General features: G+C 48.2%; 1 protein-coding gene across 4 annotated transcripts; it reads left to right on the top strand.

Moving 5' to 3' along the window:
* Positions 1-144: 144 nt before the first annotated feature.
* Positions 145-23,785, top strand: IL10RB (interleukin 10 receptor subunit beta). Of its 4 annotated transcripts, none has more exons than XM_074360511.1 (7): positions 146-325; positions 1,539-1,662; positions 5,319-5,476; positions 7,936-8,036; positions 11,872-12,019; positions 16,821-16,978; positions 23,046-23,785. In XM_074360511.1, the coding sequence occupies exons 1-7, from the start codon at positions 277-279 to the stop codon at positions 23,325-23,327; spliced, it is 1,020 nt and encodes a 339-aa protein (XP_074216612.1). In that variant the 5' UTR covers positions 146-276; the 3' UTR covers positions 23,328-23,785. The 4 variants fall into 4 exon arrangements, with proteins under 4 accessions (XP_074216619.1, XP_074216628.1, XP_074216612.1 ...); XM_074360508.1 differs by having other exon boundaries at positions 7,870-8,036; XM_074360518.1 differs by lacking the exon at positions 16,821-16,978 and having other exon boundaries at positions 145-325; positions 7,870-8,036; positions 23,046-23,246.
* The last annotated feature ends 389 nt before the right edge of the window (positions 23,786-24,174 follow it).

The raw sequence follows: 24,174 nt of genomic DNA, 5'->3' as shown, positions 1-24,174 counted from the left end.
ACTCACCGGGGAGGAAAGTCCCCTTTCACTTCTGCATCTCCTTGCTCCCCGCCAAGCCTTTGACCGTGGCCTCTCCTGCCCGGAGCACAGGGGCGGGGCCCGAGGCAGGGGCGGGGGCTCGTGTCGCCCCGCCCCGCCCCGCCCCTTCCCGGAAGCAGCCTCGGGGCGGGGCAGGCCGAATCTCCCGGGCGTGGACGCGGGCGCGGGGGCGTGTGCTCCGGTGCCCCGCGGCTGCCGGCGGGCCCCCGAGCGCCCTCCCGGGCTCCCGGCGAGACCATGGCGCGGAGCCTCCAGAGCTGGCTGGGCGGCTGCCTCCTAGTGTCAGGTGAGGGGCCTGCGGGGAGGGGGCACCGGGAGGTCTCCAGGGCGGCGGCTCGACGGCGTGTACCGGCGCCTCCCCAAGCCTGCGCGGGGACCCTGACCCGCCGTGGTGCGGCTTCTCGACCCGATGTACCCTCGGGGACTCGGAGGCTGACTACGACGCCTGGACCCCTTGAGCGGACCCCGTAGGCACACTGAAAGTGACTAGGTACCTGGGCAGGCCTCCCATTCAGCCCTCAGCATCCCAAGATCTGAATTCTGCTCCTCAACTCTACAGCCCTGTGGCTTCTGAGTTCTAAATCAAGTGAAACCCTTTTGTCCTGCCCTAAATTGCCTGCCCAGGTTCAAACAAGATGGTCCCCTCCTTCCTTTCTGATGAACTTATCCCTGGCCTTCCAGGATACCTCTGGGGTGTTCCTTCTACCTATCAGGCTGTTTCTACCTAGGGTGCTCCACCTGTACCAGGTCGCCATAGCGCCAAGTTCATGTCGGAGCCCTCTCCTTTCCTTCCCCTACACTATCCCTTTGGGAAGTGTCAGCCGAACTCTGGCATTAAATACTAGCTACGTGCTCTTGCCTCACATTTTTATCACTGTTGGCACTAGTTAGGTGATGAGCTCATGGTGGTTTATTATATTCTTCTCTCTCCTTTTGTGTATGTTTGACACTTTCTATTTAAAAATTTAAAAATGATTTCTGTCTCTAGTGTAAATCTGTCCTCTGTTCTCCAGGCTCCATCATCCGTCTGCCTCTGACATTCCCACTTGGACATCCTTCAGCATCTCAAACCTAATGCAGATCCTACAATGGGACTCTTGGTTTCCCTATTCCCAGCCCCAGTCAGGGCATCAGGTGCTTAAGTCAGGAATGGATACTAACTTTTACTTCTTCACTCCAGGTGTATCAGGAATTCTAGAGTTCTATACCTCTGGGAATATATCTAAAATCCATCTACCCACCCCCTCACATCTTCTCCCACCAACCAAATCCAGATCACCCTCATCCATCCCCACTTCACTCTTGCTTTCCACCCTCCCCGCCAACCCTCTTCAAATAAAATCCAGACTTCAGCACAGTTAAAGCTTGTCTGTCCCTCACCCACATACCCATTCGAAGACTTGGAGCCATAGGGGAAGCCCAAGTATTGGATATGGTTATTTCCTTGGACAACCTTTTTGAGGAAAAAAGTTGTCAACTTTTACCCTTTGTTTTTACAGCATTAGGAATGGTGCCACCTCCTGAAAACGTCAGAATGAATTCAGTTAATTTCAAGAACATTCTACAGTGGGAGTCACCTGCTTTTCCCAAGGGGAATCTGACTTTCACAGCTCAGTACCAAAGGTAAGTCGAGGGCACTCTAGGCAGGAAGGCACCAGAGGGTGGTGGCCCTGGGCTGGTCACTGGGCCAGACCACAGAGGAGAGTCTGACTGCTGTCACCTCCATAACCATGGTAGCCTACGGGAAGCCTTTTTCCTGGTCCTCTTTCTTTTTGGCCCTAAAATTCTTGTGAAAACTCTGTCCTCTGAAAACAGACAAGTAAAATCCTTTTTCCTTTTTCTTGTGATAGTTCATGGTGTGATCATTGCAGGGCCACTGAAAAATAGACATTTTATCATGTAGACATGGGTGTCATCAGCCACGGTGGTAACCTACTACATTGCGAGCATACTGAGTTTGTCACAATTGATGTTTCTTAAGAGAAAAATGCCATAGATTACCATCTTCCAAGTACTTAAAGTAGTATTGCTGGAAGTCAGCAATTTACAAGTGGATGCTCTCCAAGAAAACTGAGGTATGCAAAGAAGCCCAGAAGCCTCTTGCTAGCTTACCACCCACCCCCTCCAGTAGGTTATAACCTGGGTGCCCCAGTGCAGGGTGGTGCAGACAGTGTGCATAGTCGGGGCTCAGTTACTCCAAGGCTCTGTCCTGAGACTGCATGTAAGACAGCCACTGGCTGTCAAAAGCTCTGTGAAGACAGCAGAGGCTTACAAAGGAAGGCTGAGTGTCACCCACAATGATGACCTCCGCTCTGATCTCCTAGTACCTTCCCTGCCTGTCGGTTTTTCCCTGTGCCAGCCGTCCTTTGGCAGCCTGCCACCATACACCCCAGGCTGGACTGCAGGTGACGCCCCTTTGTGCCAGGTGCAAACAGCAACAGGTGGCCAAAGGCCAATGAGCCACACACCTGCTTCCAGTGTGACTCAGAAACATACAAAGGCAGACAGCTCCTTCAGTGAGGAGAGAGGAAGTATGGGTCTCGGATGCCATTAATGCCACACTCCTCACGCGGCCTTCATTTTACAAACATATCCAAGGCCTGCTAAGTCAAAGTGAGACAGGCTGGCTCCTGGGATGTGGGACCCAGGGCTGCAGTGCTTGCACGAGGGCAAACATCTCCTAGAGCAACAAAATACAAAGAAACCATAAGGGACTAAAAATAATTGCATGCATGTGCAGTTGGGGCACATTATGAATAACAAGATACAAAAAGACCAAAAACCCAACTGCCACTTAAAGCAGGCAGCTGCATGTGATCCCTGCACACAGCACCACCAAGAGGGTAGGTGGACCACCTAAGCCACCCCTCCAGCCTGATCCCTGGACCTGCCCCTGCCCTCACCCCATTTAAGGGACCAGCTCACCCCCACCTCAGGGAGCAAGCAAGGGAACCTGTTACTTGTTTTAGCTCCTTTATGCTGTGAGTCTCAATAAAACCTTGCCTGAATTTCTTATCTAGCCTCTTACCAATTTCTATTAAGGGTTAGGGTTAGGGTTACCCTAAGAAGTAGAAAGATAAGTAAGAGAATCCTTGTTTACATTCTTTTAAACTTGTTAGTTCAAAATAATTCTAAGCTAACAAAACATTTCAAAAATTTCAAGTATAATACAAAGCACTTCCAAATAGCTTGTATCCAGATTCACCAATTTTTAAGGTTCTCCACATTTTGTCTCCCCATTTCTCTCATACATAATGCCTTTAGCCTCTTAAAATTTCATTGTGTATTTCATAAAGGCAAGGATAACCTGTTACATCACTGCAGTACAGTTGTCAAGATTTGGCAGCCTTACCAATGATACAATACTTTAATCTAAGTCTATATTCCAGTTTTTGTCAGTTTTCCCAAGGGCTTAAGAAGGGGCATTCTGAGACTTCTTTTTCTCCTGCAATATATTTTCTAGCACTGATCGGTTTTATAATCTCATCTCTGTTTTCTCCACTCTGTCTTGATAGCTCTAGGGATTTCATTATGGAAAATTAACTTCCCTGTCTCTCTCCCTGTAGTTTATTTTTTGTTGTTCTGTTCTTTGCTTCTTTGCCATTGGAGTAGACGTGTTTGGTTTGGGGTGTAAGTCTGTTAGGTAAATGTTCCCAGTGACTCCCCAGTAACTGGTAACCAAGAGTGAATGTGTGGGTTCCCAGTCTTCTCAGTAGATGTGCAGACTGAGCATGGCATGTGCTGGGTGTGGAAGAAATTTGATCCTGAAAAATCCAATTTACCCTTCTATGCCTCTGGAAAAGCTTTGTTTAGAATTTAACCTGAGCTGCCGCATAGCACAAACTCTGTTGTACGTGTGCATTGGGTAGGGATGGCCAGAGAAGATGATGTCATGGTGGTTTTTAATGTGTAAACATCTAAAATAATTAGATATAAATATGGGGAATGGATCATATTACCTGCTTAATGGGAAGAAAAATATTTTTAAATATAATTTAAAAATGACCCAGTGAAAGAGACATTATTGCAAAACAACTCTCGAAGTACTCCGTGTTCCAGCCAATTGATGCATTAGTTTAAATACATGGAAGGAAATGTCCACCAGTGAGAAACCCCCTTAATGAAATGACCCCTGGATTTTCCCAATTGATGAGATGTTCGGCAGCCATAAAGAGTTGATTGATTAGAGAAATGTTTGTGGTATATTAAGTGAAAAAAGCAAGATAGTAAAATAGTCTGAGCCGAGTTATCTCTGCCTGCTAAGAGTGCAGTGGAGTGTGGGGTGGAGCCCGAGACAGTGGAGTCTAAAGTTAAGCAGACCTGGGTTCCATGGGGCAGATTTCTCTCCACGCCTGCACCGCATCTACAAAATAGGAGTGATGTCAGTTCTGCCCTCCTGGGTTGTGAAAATGCAATGAGATAATATTGATAAAACAGCCCTGCCTGACACCTAAGTGCTTATCAAGTGTTGGCTGTTACTTTTATCACCACCACCTTTTTTGTCGCCTCTGAGGGCAGTGAGATTGGTTTTGGCACCGAGATAGGAAGGTGTCAAGCAGACAAAATTCTCACTTTTTGCAAGGCAAGAACCTGCATTTCCTGAAGTTGGGCGGAGCTAATTATACCTCCTGCTGTGAAATTAGGTTGCACGCACCTGGTAGGTGTTTGCAAGCAGCCCTTTTCTTCCACTTCATGCTCTCCCTTTGGTGATTGGTGTCAGGGCTGGAGATCTGAGATCAACAGGTTGTTTTATAATTTTTTCCAGCGTAATTGAACAAGAGTCACTTAAAGGACATTTTTGAAATCGTTGTGATATACTTATTTTGGCTAATCTGTGTATATCAACATTTCACAAACCAAGTCCCACAGTTTTCAGAAATATATAATCAAAGAAGGAAGCTTTTGGTCAAATATGTTGCATACACAACCCCTTTTTGGAAAGACGCGTGCTCATCAGGATAGGAACGTCTCTGAGAAGTTCTGTTGTAAAAACAGACACTTATTTATATCTCACCCAGTTTTTGCCCTGAACTGGTTGAGCATTGGGATGGATTATTTTTGAAATGTTTATGATACCTCAAGGATCATTAAGATCCCATGAGGCACGGTTTGGAAAAAGCTCGTATAAGTGATACATACTCTTCATAAAAATTGATGATTAAGAATTTGCCTTATTTTCTCATTACCCTCTGGTAATCTTCAGTAGCAGGAAGAATAAACCACCAGGCAGCCTCAGAGACTCAGGTTAGAACTCTCATGATTTTTTTCTGATTTTCTAGTTATAGGAAATTCCAAGATGTATGCACGAGTACTGTCTTGACGGAATGTGACTTCTCAAGTCTTTCCAAGTATGGTGACCACACCTTGAGAGTCAGGGCTGAATTTGCAGATGAGCATTCAGACTGGATAAACATCACCTTCTGTCCTGTGGATGACAGTAAGCCACGATGGTTTTTATTTTGTTGTAATGTCATCTTGCCTTGGTTGTTTCCCCCTTGGGTGTCCCATCAGCAAGAATTCTTTGCCCACAAAGTGAATGGCCTTGCACATCGAACTTAGGGGATATGATAAAGAGGGCTGTGGCCTTGAAGAAGTTTGTGGAGATAGGAAAGGATAGGCATAAGTCAATAAGATAATTAAATAGAAATTTGAGTTGGGGAGGGTATAGCTCAAGTGGTAGAGCGCATGCTTAGCATGCAGGAGGTCCTGGATTCAGTCCCAGTACCTCCTCTAGAAATAAATAAATAAACCTAATTGCCCACCCCCGCCCCCTGCAAAAAAGAAAAGAAATTTGATAACTTGAATGCCTTGAGAATAAAAACAAGTTGGGGCTTTGTGGGTATAGCTCAGTGGTAGAGCGCATGCTTAGCATGTACAAGGTCCTGGGTTCAATCCCTGGTACTCCATTAAAAAGAAAAAAAAATGAGTTGGGTCCAGTGCTGTTGATGAGAAACATTGGAAGGATTAGTGTGGTGAATTTTCTACAAGGAAGGCAGTTTGGAATCATGACTTAAAGAAATGTGACACAATAGACAGAAGAATGAAGATTGATTTTAGGCAGGTGTTGAGACAGAAAGAGCAGATCAGACAGCCAGCTTGCCCGGCATGAAGGCCAGAGGAATGGGCACAGCTGATGGCAGGTGGGTTGGGTCAGGCTGGCCAGTAGGCATCAAAAAGAATGTTCCAGGGTTAGATCTGGAGGGTCCTGGGGACCCACCAGAGGCCATGAGATAAACATCATTAGAATATCAGGAACTGAAAACTAAAACACCATTTAGCAATTGAGAGAATAAAGAGGATAAGAATCTCATTAATAAGACTCAAGTACAGCCCTCCAAAGAGCAGACAGACGCATCAGGAGGATTGTCCACGTAGGGAGGGGTCTTTATCCTAACCACGCCCCTGCTCGGACCCTCAGGGCTCCCCCAATTTCCCTCTCCATGGTAGGGAATGTGGCTAGAATATCTGCCCATTCCTAATTTTGTCCCAGGCTTGGACAAAAAAAAACTATCTTATTTTTGGAGTCAGAAACTATCAAAGTGATGTTATCTTTTCTAAAAGTCTCTTGATAGATACTAAGAAAAAACGAACATTTGAAAATACAAACAGCTTAACAATTGAACTGACTTACCAGTTCCTTACTGGTTCCAAATCCTGTTTGAGGGCCATTCTATGGAAGTTCTCTTTAGAAACTGATACTGGATAGATAAGCAGTTTGCCCCAAGGTCACTCAGGTATCAGATGGCAGCGCAAGGATTCAGGCCCAGGCTCCCCCATCTGTGCTGTTAGCAACAACTGCCCCACGTTGGCTGTTTGCCTCTTGAAGTTTACATGATGGGAAAGTGCTTCAAGATGTCATGTGGAACCTGTTTATACTTGCTTCAGAAAAAATATCTAATAGGTTTTCTTATCTGGTTTTCAGCCATCAGCAGATTAGAAATGGGGTAGAATGCCAGAAGCAGACCCATTAGCAGCCCCCAAAGTGTCACAGCAGCCAGAGAAGAATACAGGCTATAACACAAACAGAACAGTGGCCCAGAGCCACTTACGATTCAGTCCACAGTTATTATTGAGCACCTACTACGTTACAGTCATATTCGTAGTGCTGAAGCTACAACAGTGAACAAGACAAAAACCCCTGCCCTGGTGGGACACACATTCTAATGGGGAAGACAGATAATCAACAAACAGTTATGTATTTTATGATAGTGACTGTGGCTCTCTAGAAAATAAAGGAGGTACCTGGCAGGGAGAGAGATAGGAGCTGCTCTTTACATGGAGTGGTGAGGGACAGTCCTCTCTGAGGAGGTGGCAGTTGACCAGAGACCCATGGGACATCATGGAAATATCTAGTAAAAGAGCTTTTGGGAAAGGAGCAGCTTCAGACCTTGTAGGAAAATGTGTATGGTTAATTATATATGTTCAACACTAAAGATAATAGAAATGCCATCTGTCGCTTCCAACTCAGTAAAGGAAATAAAGAAAATTCAACCCAACAGAAAGAAAAGGAGAGGAACAAGCCCCCCAAAAAGCAGTCTTTACAGAACACACAAAGTAATGTAGTTGGAATAATTCCAAATCAGAAATTACACTAAACATAAATGAACTAAACCTGATTAATAAAGGCAACAGTTAAAAGATTAGTTTTTTTTTTTAAGAAGCAAAATCCAACTATCCTTCTTAACCACATCAGTCAGTGTCTCTGCAACAGTGTCTCAAAGGGCAGAGTGCTTCAGTAGACCAGTTGGTCTGCCCAGTTGCAGAAGATAAGTGTTGATTTTTTTTAACATGTGAATTTTGATTGTCATTTTGTTGTGTTCTCATACTTAGCTATTATTGGACCTCCTGGAATGCAAGTAGAAGGGCTTGCTAATTCTTTACATCTGCGTTTCTTAGCCCCCAAAATTGAGAAAGAACCTGAAACATGGACTATGAGGAATATTTATAACTCATGGGCTTATCATGTGCAATACTGGAAAAATGGATCTGATGAAAAGGTAAGCTGGGTGAATCATATGCATGTCAGATGTAAGCTCCCTGCCTTACTCAGTGTTGATCTGAGGCCATGACAATGGAGGGAGGTTTCGCCAGATGGCAGCACCTTATGGTCCAGAGGATCTCAGGCCTAGTCCTTTGAGCTTTAGAAGCTTCCCACTTGAGGGATGACCCGACCTGTATGTCAGGTCACGCTTTCCAGGCCACAAGGGAAATGCAAAGAGCAGACTTCCTGGCTGCTGGTGCAGGGAGGGCTGGCCTTCCTTTCCCCAAAGGGAAGTTGCCAGAAAAGGCAGAGCTGACTCACCAGTTGGCTGGGATAACTTGGAGTCAGCTGTGTCAGTGATCAGTGAATGACTACTGTTTCATGGTGTGAACCCCCAGGTCCCACGTACCCCATGGAATAGTCAAGTCCATGGTCAGGGCCACCACAGCCCTGGATAAATGATGTCACCTTTTACCTGACTGACCCCATCTTTTCCCATTGCTTTCCTCCTCTTTAGGGGACAATTCCTTTAAAAAAAAAATGGACCAGCAGGTGGGGGCTATAGCTCAGTGGTAGAGTGCATGCTTGATGCGCACGAGGGCCTGAGTTCAATCTGCAGTGCCTCTGTTAAGGAAAAAATAAATATATAAAAAAAAATGGGGCTAGAGGTGGAAAGACCCAGTTGGAACTTTGCCCCTGCCACTGTGTGACTCTGATTCTTGACCTCAGCTTGTCACGTCTGCAAAATGGGCTTGTAACCTACTTCATGAATAAAGCGGGGATAATAACCTACTTCATAGGGTTGTTATGGAATTTAATGACACAGTGAAAAAAATTAACTTGTCCCATCGTCTGAACAATGTATGTGGTCAATATGTGAGGTTTCCTTCCCGTTATGTAGATATGTTAAGGCTATAATCATTCCTCTTTGGTCAAGTTTAATTCTTATACTTAGTGTTTCTGGGCTGAAGGCCATTTGTGGGCCTAAAATGACTTACATGTATGTTACATAAGTTAAGTTATATGCTGTCTTCTCTACATTAAATGTTGATCTTATCAGTAATTCTCAAGGATCTGGGAGGAAAGGGTCACCCATGTGTATTATCTGAGGAATGATATAATTAAATTTATATATATACACTGTATAGCCCAAAGAAATCTCAAGTGAATTTTCCCCCCCAGAAATGCTCCATTGTGATCAATTCATAACATAAATAAATGTTGGATCACTATGTTGTACACCTGAAACTCATAAGATATTGTATATCAACTATATTTCAATTTTTTTAATGCTTCATTGAATGATACAGGATATCTGCCTTCACAGATAAGATGACTTTCCTCATAGTCAAGACCCCAGGAAATGCAGGCCAAGGAAGCAATACAGAATGATGAGCTTTATGGTCACTTATTGCATGCAGTTGTCCCTGCTAAACTCTGGGATGCAAAGATAACTCCTACTATGATTAAGGATCCCCTTCCACAGTTACCATGCCTGAGTGCCGCCTCCCACAGGCGCAAAATGCAAAACCCAGCCTATCTTTAGCTTCTTATCTAGAATCTGCCCACAGGATAGGCATCTGGTTGCACATTTGTCCCATCACTCAACCTGGCTGTGTGGAACGCTCTGGCGTGACATGCAGAGCATTGGAAAGGCTGCGTGCTCCCCAGCGCCCCCCTCACAGGTGCCTGCGGTGTTACCTTTAGCAGTTCGTATGTGCTATGGACTGAATGTTTGTGTTCCCTCAACCCGCCACACCCACCCCACAGATTCATGTGTTGAAACCTAATCTCCAATTTTGTGGTATCAGGAGGTGGGGCCTTTGGGAGATGATTAGGTCATGAGGGTGTTGCCCTCGTGAACGGGATTAGTGCCCTTACAGAAGAGACCCCAGAGGGCTCCCTCCCTCATCCCTTCCACGTTGTGAGGACTCAGCAAGAAGATCCAGCTACAGACCAGGAAGCAGGTCCTCCTCAGACACCAGATCTGCCCATTCCTTGATCTTGGACCTCCCGGCCTCTGGAACCATGAGAAATAAATGTCAGTTGTTGATAAGCCACCCAGCCCACCAGTCTGTGTCATTCTATTGCAGCAGCCATAAGGCACTGTGGTTCCCTTTTCGCATGCAGGTGTCTGTCCCTGAGCAGGTACCCTAGTAGGTCCCTGAGCTGAAAACATAAAAGGCTTTTGGAAATTCTGTTTCTTCCTGAAGGGAGAAAGTGAGAAGATGCAACCAGCAGTTGTCCAGAAGTGAAGGAAGGCTAGAAAAGCAGGCGGAGGGGACTTGAGCAGGCCCCCTCACATCTGCGCCACTCTCTTCCCTGTCTGCCTCTTGAGCATCAGCCTCTGAGGTTAGTCCTGAAAAAATTGCACTGTAAGGTGCTAGAGGTATTGGATTTCTAGAAATGACAGCTGGGGGAGGGGAGAGGTAGTTCTTACTTCTGTTTTTCATTATTAGAAGTTATACTGTGCTCTGCATGTTTTCTATGAGTATGATCCAGTTCTTGACCTCAGTGAGCTTAGCTTCTCATACAGTAAAGGACTAGAGATAAGAGGTCAGCAAGCCCAACGGCCCAAAGAAGAATAACCAATTACCAAAGTGAAAAAGGAGTCTGCGCTCACTTACTGTGAAGTTCCTATTCACATAACAAATTTTACATAAGACCCTTCTGTAAGGAAATTATGACCATGCTGGAAATACAGGCCGTACGTACTCTTTTAATTTCCTTTATTTTGCCGGAAACTATCTTGGTTTCTCAAATTCAGAAATATGTCATCAATTAATGATACCAATTATGCTATTCCAATCAAGCTACGATGAGTCCAGGATATCCCCACCGGAGGCAGGCTGTGGCGTGTGCCCTCGAGGAGAGGTGAGCCCTGGGGGAGGGCAGCCCAGCTGCATGAGTGGAGAAGTGGTTCCGAGGAAAACATGATCTCAACTTAGAAAATCATGTTGAGTCTTGCTGTAGGTGTCTGTGTGCCTGCTAGCTGCTGAAACAAAGTGCACTGAACTGGGCGGCTGCAGCAACAGAAGTGTACTATCTCGAGGTTCTAGAGGCTGGGAGTCCAAGATAAGGTGTCTGTGGGATTGGTTCCTTCTGAAGACCATGAGGAAGGATCTGGTCCAGGCTGCTGGTAGCTACTGGCCATCTTTGGGTCCTTCGCTTACAGAGGCATCACCCTGACCCCTGCCTTCATCTTTATGTGGTACTCTGTGTGCATGTCTGCGTCCAAATCTCCTCTTCTTACAAGGACACCAGTCAGACTGGATTGGGCCCCCCACTGCTGACTTTGTTTACCTTGATTACATCTGCAAAGACCCTCTATCCAACCAAGTCATCTTCTAAGGTACCAGGGGTTAGGGCTTCAACATATGAATATTAGGAGGATGAAATTCAACCCATTCAGCTGCTTTATCTTTTTTTTTTTTTTAAGGGAAGTAGACATGGGGGAGGGTACAGCTCAGCAATAGAGTGCAGGCTTAGCATGCACAAGGTCCTGGGTTCAATTCCTAGTACCTCCACTAAAAAATAAAATAAAAAATTAATTAAAAAATACATAAAGAAACCTAATTACATCCCCCTTCCCCCTCCAAAAACAAAACAAAACAAAGAAAGTAAGATGGTTTGTATGTCATCTAAACTAGAGAATTCAGGAAATGAGATGGTTTGTGAGGACTGTCAGTCCTTGCCTCTCCCTTAGAATGGTATCAGGGTGCCCTGACATAAACTGGGAGGAGCACCTGCTTCCTGAAGTGAAGATTAGAACTGGTGAGTGTTGGGGAAGGAAAGAAAAGATGGTGCCCCTTTACTGCTGAGGCATGTTCTTATTTTTGTCTCCATTATAGTATACAATTACTTGTCAGTACGACTTTGAAGTCCTCCGAAATCTTGAGTCATGGACAACTTACTGTGTTCAAGTTCAAGGATTTCTTCCTGATCGGAACAAAACGGGGCAATGGAGTGAGCTGGTCTGTGAACAAACAACCAATGATGGTGAGTCTTAAGATGCACCATCCGCAGCTCCCCCTCTCTGAGCGTCCCTCAGAGCTTTATAGACTCCCAGCAACTATCAGGGCTGGAAAGCTCCTGAGACATCACCAAAACCCCATGACTGACTACTTCATGCCGGGAGGGAGATCGCCACCCTCTGAGGCAACTCATTCACTCTTAGACCAAAGAGACTAAAGGCAAGTCCTTCTACCCAGGGAGCTGAGGTCCCCCTCCATGCGGCCCCCTCCAATGTGCTGGTTCTGTCCCCTGGGGCTCCCTGAAACAAGTCTCAGTCCTCCCAAGACCACCCAGCAAAGGTCGCGCCCTGGCACACACACCCAGGAGCCTTCCCTTCCCAGGCTGCACATCTCCAGTTTTTCCAGACACGATGCTTGGGAGTTCGGAGGCTCTCTCACTCTCCTCAGCGAGCCGCTTTCTGGGTCCCTCGTGGATGCTGGCACCAGGACCTCATCACCATCCCTCACATATGACGTGTATTGCAGCGTCTGGCAGAGTGCCCCAACACTTGGTGTTTCTTAAAAACACACACACACACACACACACACACAAAAGGAGGAAGGGAAGGAGGAAAAGAGGGAAAGGCAGGGTACCAGCTGGCCTGGACCCTGATTATTTGTACACAGACGCATTGCAATTGCATACGAGGTGATAAAAACTTGTAGCCTGGATGTCTGCACACAAATGAGAGGCCTTTTTGCTATTTAAAGACATCCAGAGGCTCAGCCAGCTCAGACCATGAAAGGATGCACGGGTGCAGGTCTGCTCCTGGCCATTTGCGTTCACGGAGGTCCTCCTGGAAGCAAGGCGCTGAACAAGGGGCCACAGAAACACAACGGAGAGTAAAGAATTCCCGCCGGCGAGAGTGCACAGCTTTTCATCTTCTGTGTGGCTGCAGTTCTGAGGCGGTCACGGGGCTGCCATCACACTGATTCATCATTTCAAGTTCCTGAATGTTGGTTTTTGTCACTGAACATATTTCTCACCCGGTTTTGCTCTGTCTCACCATCTGATTTGCTGGGAAGAGCCTCAGGATCCTCACCAGGTTGTTATTTAAACTGTTGGTGTGTCTAGGACACACCCTCCTTTAGACTACTCAACTGCTTGCTTACTGGTCCCCCATCCATCTGAATATCGTGGACTGTTATGCGCTATTTTGGTTTATTATCCACAAAGTCACCGTGAAAGACTTTGGCAAAGTCTAGTATCAGCTAAAATCGACAGCCAGTGCCAAGCACAGCACCGCCCCAGCAGTGTCCCAGGAGTGGCTGTCGGACATTTCACAAAGCAAGAGCCTGGTAGTCAGATGTGCTTGGAAATGATGGTACCCCACTTTTCCCTCTCAGAAAAGTCACCCTCTATATTAATAACATTTTTAGCGTATTAGATCTTTCAACACCTTTTTTGAGGATGAGCATTCCAAGGAAGACAGCTTGGGAAAAACCTGCCCATAATATGCCATTATTTGCCAATAAGTAATTCTATCTGGAAAAAGGAAAGGCAGCCGCTATTCGCTAACTTCTTGGTGCCCTCATGCTACTATTTTTAGTTGCTGTCCGTATCTTTTTTAAGTGTTTGTCATTAGCTCCTTAACGATCTATTCTGGAATGTTCATGTTTTCTTTCTGGACATCGCATCAAGTTTACCAGCCTGTAGTTTCCTGAATCTTGCTGTTGTTGAGGTTTTTTTTTCCCCATATTTTGTAAATGCACAAATTACTTCCCCGAATCCAGGATTCTGTCACTTGTCCCATGCACGTGCTCTTTTCAGTGTCATCCAAAACCCTTTTACAATCGTATTAGCAAATTTTCTCAGGATTGCAGAGCCACAGAGAAGATGGAAATTCTTGCTGTGTCTCTGGAGGGAATTCTCTGTCACTCTCCTTTCTTTTTCTGTCGCCCCCAAGTGCCCCACCTCTGTCAGCCCGTGTTCCTCCTGCAGTGGCTGAGCCTCTCAACAGAGCCTTTAAATAACAAAAGCCTACCATTTTATTCCGCTCCTGAATCACGTGTCAGAATTCTGTACCTTGGGAACCTGCATCCTGCTTGAATCATTAGAGGCCCTCACCTTGGAATCATTCCTCTTTCCTCTAAACACCCGCTGGCTGCTTCCCCCAAGCCTTGAGTACAAGCCCGGTTGTCCTGTGGCCTGTCCTTCCCCACCATGAACTCCAGAACATGTGACATCGGGCAAGTCCTGAACTGCCTGGTGCCCCAGCCACTTCATCTGCAAAATGGGGGAAATAAAATGATGCTACCACACAGGAGGGTTGGTGCTGGGAGGACTCCAGACAGTGCCCAGCGCAGAGTGAGCCCCAGCACGTATTAGCCATCACTATTATTAATAAGGACATTATTCATCTCATATCTTTAGTTGTTCCTTAAGGTTTATGTCATGAAACATGGCATGGGGCACACAGTTTGACCAAAAAGAGAAATATTTCATGATTGTAAATGATCACCCATTAACTGACAAAGTCCAAACATTCTAGAAAGGAAAAAGGAAAGTATAGCCCATTGAAAACCTGCTTTCATCAAACATCATTTTGGGTTCGTTGAAACAGTTCTCTCATTTAAACCTCACAACAGGTCTTTAGTGAGAGCACTGGAAGGCCTTCTCCCCTTCCTCAGACTGGAAGGTGAAGGTTCAGAGAGGTGAAGTAACTTGCCCAGTGGCGCTCAGCTAGTAAATGACAGGAGGGAAGTAATGTCTGTGCCCACTGCCTACAGGTTAATTCCGTAGGTAAGTGAAGGTGCCGTTTCCCTGCGGGTGAAACAGAGAAAGGGGTCCAGCCGACAGCGTGGTCGGGTAGACTGAAACCAGCTGGAGAGCTTTTTGTAGAGGGTGTGATTACTCAATTCCCCCACAATTCACAGCCTGTGTAAAGCAGGGTCCTCTCCACCCCCCTCTTCTCCCTCGGGGTGAGTCACAGAAACACCCTTTGTATTTTGTCACCATCAACCACGTGTGTTCGTGGAATGTTCTTGTCTAAGATGCTGCGATGTCTGGGCCTGGGACCCAAGGACACCCAGGCACTGCCGCCCAGGGGTTCATCACAGTGTCACCAACCATGCCAGGGAGGGGCTTGGCAGTCCACATTTAATCAGTGTTGAGTGGGTGATTCTGATTCATGGCAAATTAGAGAACCGCTGAAATATTAAATGAAAAGACGGATGGATGAGAAGGATCCTGGAACTTCCTCCAGAGCTGGGACATCAGATCTCAGGTTGGCCTCCTGTTTACAGCTGGGCGATAGCCTGGGGGCCTCCCCCGCCGGCTCCCTCGCCACAATACCCTGCGTCTGCCAGGGAGACAAATCTGAGTTGAACATGCAAGAAGTGCACCCCTCGATTCTAGTAAATGAAACAAGAACTCAGAGGGACCCAGGATGAGTCCCTCTGAGCTCGGCAAGGGCACAGGCTAGAAAGGTTGTGAGGCCACTGCCAGCGTGAATTGCAGAGTAAGAGGACGAAGAGGGAAGGGAGGCGGGCTCGTCAAGCCTCTCACCCCTTATGACCGCCATATCCATCCTCCAGTGTTTAAGGGGTGTCTGTGGCCGGGCACCCCGCTCCGTGCTGGGAGGGGCCCGCAGGGGACTGCAGTCAGTGTCGCTCCGGGATTGTGTGCTGTTACGGGGTTCTTTGATCAGCCCTATGTGAGTAAGAATTGACATTTTCCCACAGACCATCCCCTTAAAACGACTTGCTCTCACAGGGCTGGGCCCATTCACCAAATGCTTTGGCTTTGGATCAGGAGGGTGGTTCTGGCTGCCAGGGGTTGGTCATAGAGAGGTCAAGGAGGGCGGCTGGCCAAGGGGCTGAATGAGGGGAGCTGGACCACCCGGGACGACATCCTGGACACCATCAAAGATAAAGCCAGACATCAATTAAAGCAGTAAAAACTGATTTGAGTCAATCACAACTGTAGGAGGGGAAAGAGCTGGGAGTTTTGAAGGAAGAATAGGGAACCAGGAGGGGAAGAGAGCAGAGAGCCAGGGAAGTGAGAAATGACAGAAACTGGTGAGAGGGCTGGTCAGTATGGATGCGGGCAGGCTGTCTGTGTCTAACGCTCAACGGTATTTGTCAGATGGGTTCCGCCTTTGTACTGAGACTCAGAGACAGGGGCCCACTTTTTCCCCATTTCAGAGGAATGGCTTTCAGGTCCTTGAGAAAGACACTCTTGGGTTGTAGGAGATCCGTGTAGGTCTCAAAGGGACAGAGGAAGGATTTACAGTCCTAAGCTTTTTATGAAAATGTACTAAGAAAGGAAGGTTGGCAGAACAAAGGTGAGATCTTTTGGCGGCCTTGGGTTTTTCCAGACAGGAGCTCAAGGGGGCGCTGGGTGGGCCCAGGGTTTGGCCTGAGAGTCTCTGAGTGCAGGCCATTGGATGGGGTGGTCCGTGTGATTCTCAGGACAGAACACTGCAGCACGTGTTTTTCAGTGGGGCTCTGGGGACCCAGGGAGTCCTGTTTCTTGCTTTAAGCCACAAGAGGTTTATCCAGACCAGGTTGCTGATGGCTGCCCTGTGAGTAAAGCAGGTCAGAGTGCTTGCTTGTGTATATCAGCAGTCATGCCGAAGCCCAGGTTGGAGGAAGATAGGGAGAGGACAGAGGCTTGCAAACCTCTGGATCCTCGAACAGCTGCTGTGTATCCCCCACACACCTTCCAAGATGTTGGGCCCCATTTCTGGGCTTGCCATTGTATTGTGATGGTGAAAATAGTGTTAAGGGCACTGTCATCCAATCTGTGCATGACAAGAACATGACCCAGCCCGTCATCCCCGCAGAAACCACTCCCTCGTGGCTCGTGGCCGGTGTCCTGGCCGCCTCGGTGTGTGCCGCCTTCCTGCTGCTCCTTGGCTGCCTCGCCTCACTGCGCTGCCTGTACAGGAAGGCCCGGTACGCCTTCTCCCCGAGGTATTCCTTTCCACAGCACCTGAAAGAGGTAGGTGGTACCGTGGAGCCAGATGTGGGTTCAGAAACGCTGGCTGGAAGGAGTTTTCCTTCTAAGTCAGGGCCGCCTAACTCAGCACAGCGGACTTTCCTGGAAAGGACACATGCTGGTCCCAGCCCTGGGGCCATTTCAGGGACATCTGTGCTCATGGAACTGTCCTGTGGGAGAGGACAAAGGTTTGTTCCAGAAGCCCTCCCTCCAGCCAGGACGCTGTTCCTTCTCCAACCTTCCCTGTCCTTGGGATGTCAGGGAGCAAAGGTGATGATCCTGGGACAAGAAAAGACAAGGCAGAGCTCAGAGCAGAGAAGATAAGGGAGAGAAAACTAGGCTGAGTGCCAGCAGACAGCCAGGGGAGAGGCTGGGAGAAGGGGCAGGAGCAGCTTCAGTTTGGGGATCTCTGGGAGCGACAAAAATGATGGGAGGCGGTTCGGAGACTAGAAAAGCAATTTTCTTTTTTCTGTCTTTTTAAGAAAGCTATTTTCAAAGGGTTTAGAAGGAAGAAGGGATGTACCTGGGTAGAGACAGTGGGACAGACGTAGCCTTAAGAAATGAAATTCTGGCTATACACTCACCTTTAGAAATGAAACTGTGCCAAGCCCAGCCCCAGAAGACCCAATCTTCAGTCTCATTCCCCAGGAAACAGACTCTAAGATGGAGGTTTGCATTCAGAAGGCTTAATGAGGAGTAGCTTTGGGAGTAATACCTCTAAGGGAGCGAGGTTAGCAGGCTGGGAGGAGGGGAATGTTGAGATGTGATGCTGTCACAACAGAGGTCTCTGCCATCCCACAGGGGCTCTGGAGCTGGGGTGGCTCTTTAGAGATGACCCGAGCTGAGGCAAGAGGGCCTGTGGGTCCCATGTTAACCGTGGGCTGGGTGTGGGCTACCCCCAGGAGGGAGGCGAAACTAGGGCGCAGGAACTCGTGGGGAGACCCTCAGCAGGGAGGCAGCCCTGCTCCCGCAGCCAGGGGACTGCGTGCCTCCTTGCTGAAGGAGGTCCGGGTGGCTTACTGCGGCATCCACTCCAGCCCACCCCGTAAACCACCGGGACCCACGGTACAGTTCCTCCAGGAGCTGAATTGATCTCTTCTCCTGGGGAAAGTTACAAGAGGAAGGTTAACGGAACAAGGTCCAGCCCCACCGCTGCAGCTGGTCCCGGGTAACATTCACTGTCTCGCTGCTCTGCTGTCCCTGCTGGAGGCCCCTCTCCCCTGACTAGCCCTGCTGACCTCACAGGGCATCTCACACCCTCAGTGCTAAAAGCCTGAGCCTCTGCTCACGGGGCCGCATGGGTCTGGGCTGCTCTGCTCCTCCACTTGCCATCAGGACAGGGGACGTCTCAGTGCCACTAGGTGCCCTGTCACTCAGCTGGGTGCCCCTCATCACGTGGCAGCAGCCTTTTCTCCTCCCAATGACCCATGTGCTGACTCCTTTCCTTGCCGGCTAGTTTCTTGGCACAAGGAGCCTGACATGAGAAGGTGGCCGCTATAACTGAAAGTTTAGTGGGACCCCTACTGTGTCCCCTGGTGGAAACGTCCCCTCTGAGAACCCTCTAGATCAGAGTCAGCAAACTTTTCCTTGAAGGGCCACAAAGTAACTGATTTAGGCTTTGAAGCCAAGATTGAGATCTTATGTGGATACCTATAGAACCACTTACATGTAATCATTTACAACTTTAAAACCATCCTTTGAAACCAATCCATGCTCATGGATTTAGCCCATGGGCTGTAGTCTGCTGAGCTCAGCTCTGAGCGCATAGAACCTAAAATTGCGTGGACACGGAGCACCGGCTCCCAGGAGCATCACTGGGAGTGAGGGTGGGCAGGGCCACTCCCACTTCCACCTGTTGGTCCCTAAACCTCTTGGGGACACAGTATCACATACTGTCGTTGAGTCTCGGTGCATGCCTGGTGCCAGGGGACATCGTGCTCCAACCTTCAGCAGGCTGGCCACTGTCCTTCCAGGCTGGCAGCCGCTGGGGGGAGGTGCAGCACGCGGATACCAAGCCACTCCTGGCCTCCTCTGCCATCACTGGGTCCCGGGGCCTGACATGGTGTAACGCAGGGCGTGCGTTAGTCAGCTCAGGCCGCCATAACAAAGCACCACACACTGGGAGGCTTAAGCAACAGACACACATCGTCCCAAGGCCCTGCAGACTGGAAGCTCAAGATGCAGGTGTTGGCAGGGTCTGTTCCTTCCAAGGGCCGTAAGGGCGAAGCTGCTCCGGCCGCTCCCCTCACTTCTGGAGGCTGCTGGTCATCTTTGGTGCCTTAGTTTGTAGAAACCTCACCCCATCCCTGCCTTCGTCTTCACGTGGTGTTCTCCTGTGTCCAGATTTCCTCTTCTTTAAGTCACTAGTCATATCAGACCAGGGTCCACCCTAAGGGGCTCCTTTAATTTGGTTTCCTCTGTAAGGACCCTATCTCCAAACAGGGTCACATTCCGAGGCCCAGACTCTGGAAGGGGCACCAGTGCACCCCGACTGGAGCTGACACTTGTTTGGGGAATGATCAGCCGTACCTGTCCTGCAGGGCCTTGCCGGCACTGCTGAGGCCTGACAGAACGTTTGCTCCAGGGACAGAGGACCCCGCTGTGGGTCTCGGAGTCAGTATGTGGTCCTGAGACCTCCCCACGTGGAGCTGCTCCCAGAGTCCAGCCACACGCCTCTTCCCGGACTCCCTCGCCTTCCGGTCTCCCTTCCTCGGGCCCATGACCGCCAACCTCGCCATTAGGGCCCTGCCTGGGATTCCACAGATACCTGGCCTTGGGCTGCTTCTCTTTCCATACAGAGAGGATAGGTGACCAGACGCACAGCCCGAAGCTCTGCCAGTTGGAGGCGCTGTCCTCACCACAGCTGTCCGGGGCAGGCCAGGTTTGGTTTGCACCCACGTGCCACCCTGACCTCCCTGTGAGCCATGTTTGGCCTCTCCCTCCTGCGAGTCATAGGACTCATCCCCCACCAAGGTCAAGGTGTGAGCAGAGGCAGCAGGGGCGGATGAGGGGGGTCGGCTGGGCCACCTGCACATGCAGCCTCTGACCCCACCTTAGGACCTGGTGGGTCTGACAAGCCTCGTGATGGTTACTTTTAGGTGGCATGGTCACCTGGCGTCCTGTGGCCGGAGGTTCTGTCTCTCCCAGGTTCCCATAGCCCATGATCCAGGAGCTGTTTGCCAACAGGGTGCAATCCTCCGCTGCAGACGGCAGCCTGGCCGCAGAACTGTAGTGACCCGCACTGTGGTTCTCTTGGGATTTGCCATCAGCTCTACACAGTGTCTTTTCCCACCACAGGCCCTTCAGGGATCTCCCAGGTCTCACAGCCATTTCACATCTGTTGGGTTCAGTTAACACATTGTCATCTGGAGATGAGGCCAGGCCTTCGTACCCCGGTGTTAACCAGCATGGGATGTGGCCAGGGCAGCTTGCTCCAAAGCCCAGACCATCTGTGGGGCCCTTTCCTGCTCCGGGCCCCCTCAGGGCCAGCAGCCTTTTGTGTCACTCAGTCAGTAAACACACTGGAGTCGTGTTCCAGATGTGGAACATCCTGCCCCCAGAGCCCTAAGGAACCCACCTAGTATGGTGCTTCCTTCTTAGCGATGGGCGGTGAGACGTGATAATCAGTCCCTTCCTTTGCAGAGAATGTCCTGGCATGGCCTATTCCATGGGACCGCTAAAACGGATGTGGGAGGTCCCTGAATCTTCACTGGACAAGGGTCCCACCTTCTGAAGTACATATGTCTTACCCAGGCCTTGCCACTTCTTGCTTTCCTGGTCCTAGTCCCATATTGTCATGATAGCTGATGTCAGGCCTTGTCCGCACACCAGCCAGTCAGTTGCTCCAGGCCAGCTTTGGGGAGGACAAGTGCCCTTGGCTGAGACAGCTGCCTTCCTGGACAGGGACTCCACTAGGAGCCACTTCAGCTCCAGTGTGGGCAGCACAGCCTCCAGTGTGGATAGAAGGTGGGCCCCATGACCACAGGCAAGAGTTTCAGAGTAGCCAGAACCTTCTAACAAGAGTGCCCGTGAGACTGCAGCACCAGAAAGAGCCAAGAATCCTCCAGAGGTGGGCTTCTGAGAAGCCACGTTTGCAGCAGGGAGAATAAAGAGGTGCGGGCCCTTTGCTCTGGGTAGAAGGTGTTTTGTAAATGGAGAACAAAGAGGAAGCAAAACTGTTCACCTGCTATTTTTGCTTCTGGCTTCACCATCAAAGGGACGTGTCATCACACAGGAAAGGACAGACGGGGCGACAGCATGCTGCCAGGCAAATCAAAGCCAGAGACCAGCGTAGTTAAGGGGCCCATTGGAAGCAGCTCTTGCCCTCAAGGCAGGAAGACTTTGCAGACGTGACTGTGGACCAGCCCCTGTAATATCTGAGAAATACAGGTGGGGGCGCTGGAGAGGGGCCAGGGGAGTGAGGGAGAGGGAGGCGCCCAGAAACTCTGGAGCAGATGGGGTTCCTCACATCATGAAATTCTCCAGTTTGACTCATCATGTAGAGAATCCATTAACCATGGTCTAGAGAATGTACAGATGACATTAAGAGGGAGCAGACAGGTGACTTAAAGAATAACCAACTCAGGGGGGGAGAGGTTAAAAATGCAATGCTTTAAGGAATGTTTCTCCATCTCATCTTGAAGATTAAAAGCATTAGTGGACCTACAAGGATGAAAAATGGAGAATGTGAAATCAGGGGATATTCCAGGAAACATATATGGACATTTTCATTGTTGAAGTGTTGGAGTGACAAGGATAATTAGACTGGTTCCTGTCTGTAACTTGCCCGTCTGCTGACGGGACACACTGAAGAGTCAGCATCCGTAAAACGTGCTAGATGGAAACACAGCACCTAAGTTTTAAATTTGCTAGTAGCCAGGTTTTTTAAAAAGTAAAAAGAAACAGATGAAATTAATATTAATAATACATTTCATGCAGCCCAGTGTATCCAAAATATCATTTCAACATGTGATCAATTGTTGAAATATTTACAGTCTTTTTACATAAAAGTCTTCAAAATCTGGTATGTATTTTACGTATAGAGTCAGACCAGCCACATTTCAAGTAGTAGCCACATGTGTGGCTGGTGGCTGCTATACTGGACAGCGTGGGGCCCACTGGACACTGGGTAGCACCAAAGAGGGTCCCCAACTCAGTGTGAGGACACACAGGAGATTGTTTTTCCAAGACACATCTATCCCGTGCCTGCAACATCCTTGCTTCCTAGAGGAAAGGATGCCCAGGCTGTGTCAGCCACACAGCTTCTTGATCGTCCTGAAAAATCACCCTCTGGCTTACAAGAGGAACTGTGAGAGGCAGACCTGTGGTCACTTAGCAGATGAGGTGCAGATTTATTGTCGCAATATTAAAATTGTGGTAAAACACACATAACGTAAACTTTACCATCGTAACCACTTCTGTGTCCATTTTAGTGGTCTTCTAGTACATTCACATTGTGCAGCCATCACCACCATCCATGCACAGAACTCCTTTTGTCTTATAAGACAGAAACTCTGTATCCATTAAACAAAATTCCCCATCTCCCTCTCCCCGCAGCCCTTGGCAACCACCGTTCTACTTTCTGGCTGTGAGTTTGCCTGCTCTAGGTACCTCATGCAGGTGGAATCATACAGTATTTGTCCTTTTGTATCTGGCTTAGTTCACTTAGCATAAGCTTCATCCGTGTTGTAGAGCTTATCAGAACTTGACTACATTTCAGGGCTGGATAGTATTCCATTGCACGTATAGACCACCTTCTGTTCATCCAGTCATCGTGGATGGACACTTGGGCTGCTTCCATCTTTGGCTATTGTGAATAATGCTACTCTGAACACGGGTGTGCAAATATCTCTCTAAGACCCTGCTTTCAGTTCTTCTGGGTATATACCCAGAAGTGGAACCATCGGATCATATGATAATTCTATTTTTAATTTTTTGAGGAACTGTCTTATTGCTGTTGTCACATTTTTTTAAACAGCGTCTTCCAGCCAGGAGTTCTATATAAAATCATGAGCCCAGAAAAAAGAATGGGAAACTTTGATAATTAACTCTTTTTTTTTTCCTCCTGCAGTTTTTGGGCCATCCTCATCACAGCACACTTCTCTCATTCTCCTTCCTACTGTCTGATGAGAATGAAGTTTTTGACAAACTGAGTGTCATCACAGAAGTATCTGAAAGCCACAGGCAGAATCCTGGTGCCAGCTGCAGCCTCAGGATCCAGTCTGGGCAGGGACCCTTTGAACTAGTCTCCGAGGAGGGACCACACTCAGCTGGGCACGGTGACCCCCTGCTTCTCACATCTGCCTCTGAAGGGGATCAGAGCAACACACAAACGAGGACCGAGACCACCTGAGTAAACCCCAAATCGAGAACTCTCAGACAGTGGGGTAAGCATAAACAACCAAAGAGCTGAATTTTAAAGGCTCACTTGGCAAAAAGACTCCGTATTGGGAACTTGCTACTTTATAAAGGCCTTAATGCTTAAAAAAAGGAAGTAGTTGGCCACTGGAGGTATGGTTTTCAACCTCTTGTGTTCACTGATATACCAAAAAAAAAAAAAAAAAAAAAAAAGGTTTTAAATGGTGGCAAGCAGAAATATTTAAAATGAGGAATAAAAACTGAGATACTGTAAAATCTGAGCAGAGTGCCAATAGACTGGTCCAAAAAAATGGCCTGGACTCAGAAGTAATTGTCAGCAAACACTGTACAGAGAGCAGACTTTGTGGATTCTCAGAGACTTACTTTCCTACATGGACGAGTTTTATATAGCACTATTAAAGTTTATTTAATCTGTGTGTATTAATGATACTGCATCTGTGTGACTGTCAGATTGAACAAGGTTCTCATGCGTCATGTTTAATGTCCATTCATTCAGAGGATGTTCCTCAGTCCCTGTCTGCGGTCAACCAGGGACTGTGCCTGGTGCAGGGGCCCCATGGCATCTGGGAAGCTTCAGAGAATAGAAGGCCCCGGGCTTTGAATTCCACCTCGGACACTTACTGGCCCATGACCGCTCGGTTTCCTCATCTGTATGTGGGGATGAAAAGACCCAAGGAGTAGTGTCACTCTGTGAAAAATGCCCACGCCTGCGCCAGCACAGAGCAGTCACTCAGTGAACAGTAGCTAGTCCTACCAGCAACATAATCTCATGGGTATGACTGACTGCACAAACCTAGGTTAGCAACAAATGTCCCTTCTTC

This window comes from Camelus bactrianus, chromosome 1 (assembly GCF_048773025.1).
Source record: "Camelus bactrianus isolate YW-2024 breed Bactrian camel chromosome 1, ASM4877302v1, whole genome shotgun sequence".
In the NCBI taxonomy this organism is placed as follows: Eukaryota; Metazoa; Chordata; class Mammalia; order Artiodactyla; family Camelidae; genus Camelus; species Camelus bactrianus.
This window is presented reverse-complemented; position numbering and strand designations above follow the sequence as displayed.

Coding starts and splice junctions, on each gene's coding strand:
- IL10RB (XM_074360508.1), top strand. CDS start 277: ATGGCGCGGAGCCTCCAGAGCTGGCTGGGCGGCTGCCTCCTAGTGTCA. Junction 326..1,538: donor CGGCTGCCTCCTAGTGTCAG/GTGAGGGGCCTG, acceptor TTGTTTTTACAG/CATTAGGAATGGTGCCACCT. Junction 1,663..5,318: donor TTCACAGCTCAGTACCAAAG/GTAAGTCGAGGG, acceptor CTGATTTTCTAG/TTATAGGAAATTCCAAGATG.